Source organism: Geospiza fortis, unplaced genomic scaffold (genome assembly GCF_000277835.1).
Source record: "Geospiza fortis unplaced genomic scaffold, GeoFor_1.0 scaffold403, whole genome shotgun sequence".
Classification (NCBI taxonomy): domain Eukaryota; kingdom Metazoa; phylum Chordata; class Aves; order Passeriformes; family Thraupidae; genus Geospiza; species Geospiza fortis.
In genome coordinates this window covers 5,776,725-5,779,686 of record NW_005054336.1, presented here as the reverse complement: position 1 = coordinate 5,779,686, position 2,962 = coordinate 5,776,725, and the positions used below count along the sequence as shown (strand labels likewise).

Here is a 2,962-nt window from a genome sequence, read left to right as displayed (position 1 = left end):
GTTTTCCCTGGAGAGAGAGGCCTTCCAGGTGCTCAGGTATGATACAAGCACTAGAGGAATTGCCATGATATTTCTAAAAGAAAGAAACAATGTATGAATTTCTTTATTAAGTCGCCTACTGTACTTAAAATAAATGCAATAAAAGAACAGATAAAAATATAATTGGCTAGATAAGAAGTAAGGTATTTATTCAGGTTTGTTTCTTTGGATCTCTACATGTTTCCTATTATATGTGTTGCAGAATTACTCTTGAACTTTCCATTTTAGTAGACAAGATTTTTTTTTCCTTTCCATTTTTTAGGGTCCAGCTGGTCTGAAAGGAGGGGAAGGCCCACAGGGTCCACCTGGCCCAATGGTAAGTAAACCTAATAATTCTATGGAAATATAAACAATATTACCTAATAACCTTTTTTCTTCTTTACATGCTGGGATGTTTTCATTAATGCAGTCTGTAAAACAGCAGAGAGATCAGACTTCTACTAAGTATCCATACTAATGAACATGCATGGATTATGGAGGTGGAGAATATCTGAAGCCTTCTGCCACTAGATTTAGTTATGGCATTTACTTGCTGCTTAATACTTGTCACTTATGTCAAATTGGTTTTGAGATGAGAGAGGTTTTCCACAGTGGAAAAATCCATGGATAGTGACTCATGTTGTTGTAGTGGGCTTGCCTTGCCTGGATGCCAGGTGCCCACCAAACTGTGCTATCCCTGCCCTCCTCAGCTGGACAGGAGAACACAAGGTACACTGAAAGGCTTGTGAGACAAGATAAGGACAGGAAGATGGGCCACCAGTTACATCATGGACAAAATACACTGGGAAAATGAGTTTAATTTATTTTCAATCAAATCAGAGTAGGATAGATAAGGAAAAACAAAAACCAAGTCAGAAAACCTGTTCTCCCCACCTTCCCTTCCTCCCAGGCTGAACTTCACTCCTGATTTTTGTTTTATCCTGCCCCTAAGCAGTGCAGGAGGACAGAGAATGGTTCTCAGTTCATCACACATTGCCACTCCTTCCTCCACATGGGGAGGACTCCTCACACTCTTGCCCTGCTCCAGTGTGGAGTTCCTTGGCTGTGAGGCAGTCCTCTATGAACTTGTCCAACAGGAGTCCCTCCCAGGGCTGCAGTTCTTCATGAACTGCTCCAGCCTGGGTCCCCCCAGGGTGCAGTCCTTCAGGAGCTGGCTGCTGCAGGGTTGGTCCCCCAAGGGGTCACAAGTCCTGCCAGCAAACCTGCTCCAGTGTGGGCTCCTCCCTCCACAGGGCCACAGGTCCTGCCCAGATCCTGCACCACTGCAGGCTCTCCACGGGGCACAGTCTCCTTTGGGAGCCACCTGCTCCAGTGTGGGGTCCTCCATGGGATGTGGGCGGATCTCTGCTCCCCTTCTGTTGTGCATTTTTTCCCCACTTCTTAAATACATTATTCAAGAGGTTCTACCCTGTCACTCATGGGCTCAGCCATGGCCAGCCCATCAGTCCATCTTGGAGCTGGCTGGTGTGAGCTCCACTGGACATGGGGGAAAGTGGCATCTTCTCCCAGAAGTCAGCCCTGTAGTCCCCTGCCAGCAAACCCTTGCCATGCAAACCCAGTACTCCTGTGCTCCCTTTGTACAACTGTGTAAAATCATGCCATGCAGGAATTTTCCTTCTCGGCATTTTAAGCTCAGTAGTAGAGTATGCTTCAAGGTACCTATTCTCTGTTGTCATGCTTTATGCAAAGAAGTTCTACAAGGATGCACTGACATTCAAAACATGCTAGAGTTATTCCCAAATGTGGATTGTGTAGATTTTGACAGTCATCTTGTCAACTTATTTCTTTCATACACTGCAATTGAGGTTAAAAAAGAAAAGACTCAATCATCACAGCTATTCATGTTAGAAAAAAAAAAAGAAGTAATGGAGGAGCTGAATTTCCATGTGCTTCAACAAAGCTCTCTTATGTCTTTGCAATTCATATTCAAATAAGAATGCATTAAACAAGGATAAAAATCCACACATAGTACAGTACAAGTAATACATGGGACTTGAATTCTTAAAATGAGTTATTGAATTCTTAATGCCAAAACCCTGAATTTACAGTTCTTAGCACTGTACAGTATATATATGTATTATCAAAAGGCACCAAAACAAAGAATGGAATGGAATGGAATGGAATGGAATGGAATGGAATGGAATGGAATGGAATGGAATGGAATGGAATGGAAGCTAGCAGGGAGAGTCAAAAGGAATATCATCTTACCCATCTGAAGGACCTGAAATGTTAAAAGAAAGGATGAATCGAAGTCAAGAAAGCACCAGAATAGTCTCTTAAATCTAAAGGTCCTGTCTTGATTTTTTGTTGAAGGAGCCCCTAAGGCTGGACTGAGCTCTCAAGCAGATGGTTCAGGTGCAGTGACCCAGAGCCCTTCTGAGCATGCACAGAGCAGCTAGTGCAGGCAGAGCTGGTGTGTGACACAGCCCCCTTTGCCAGCCAGCATTGTCCACACAGGAGCTGTGCCGCTCCTGTCATGGTCCTCAGAAAGACACACAGGATGTGAGGCAAAAGTACACACCTTATTTAATGATAGTTGTGTGTATTCTGAAATACATGTTTGAATTGAAATTCAGATGATCCATGTTTTTCTAATTCTTATAGGGTGTGTATAAGTTAGTGTTTTAGTTGAAAACATCAGAGCTTTTTTGAGGAGGATATCTCAATTATCCCCATTTACCATCCTTTGGTTCAAATCACGGAGCTCTCTCAGAGCTCATGAATAGTATTCCTCTCATGTGAAACTAAATTGGTAGAGAAAATCCAGGAACACTATTAATGCTCCCCAGCTAATGGGAGTTCAATGCCAGGCTGAAATCATCATTAATTATAGCCCAGAAGCACACAGAGTATGGGTGTCAGGAGAACACTCCCAAGGACTTCAGTTCATAAACCCGTTCCTGTTGGGGCCACCCTTCCTGCT

At 43.3% G+C, this 2,962-nt stretch overlaps 1 protein-coding gene across 1 annotated transcript in view; it reads left to right on the top strand.

Annotated features, from left to right (window-relative positions):
* COL11A1 (collagen type XI alpha 1 chain) overlaps window positions 1–2,962 on the top strand; it is a 123,737-nt gene that overhangs the window by 85,188 nt on the left and 35,587 nt on the right. The window contains 1 exon segment of the mRNA XM_031057870.1: window positions 302–355. Within this exon segment, the coding sequence (XP_030913730.1) occupies window positions 302–355 (54 nt within the window).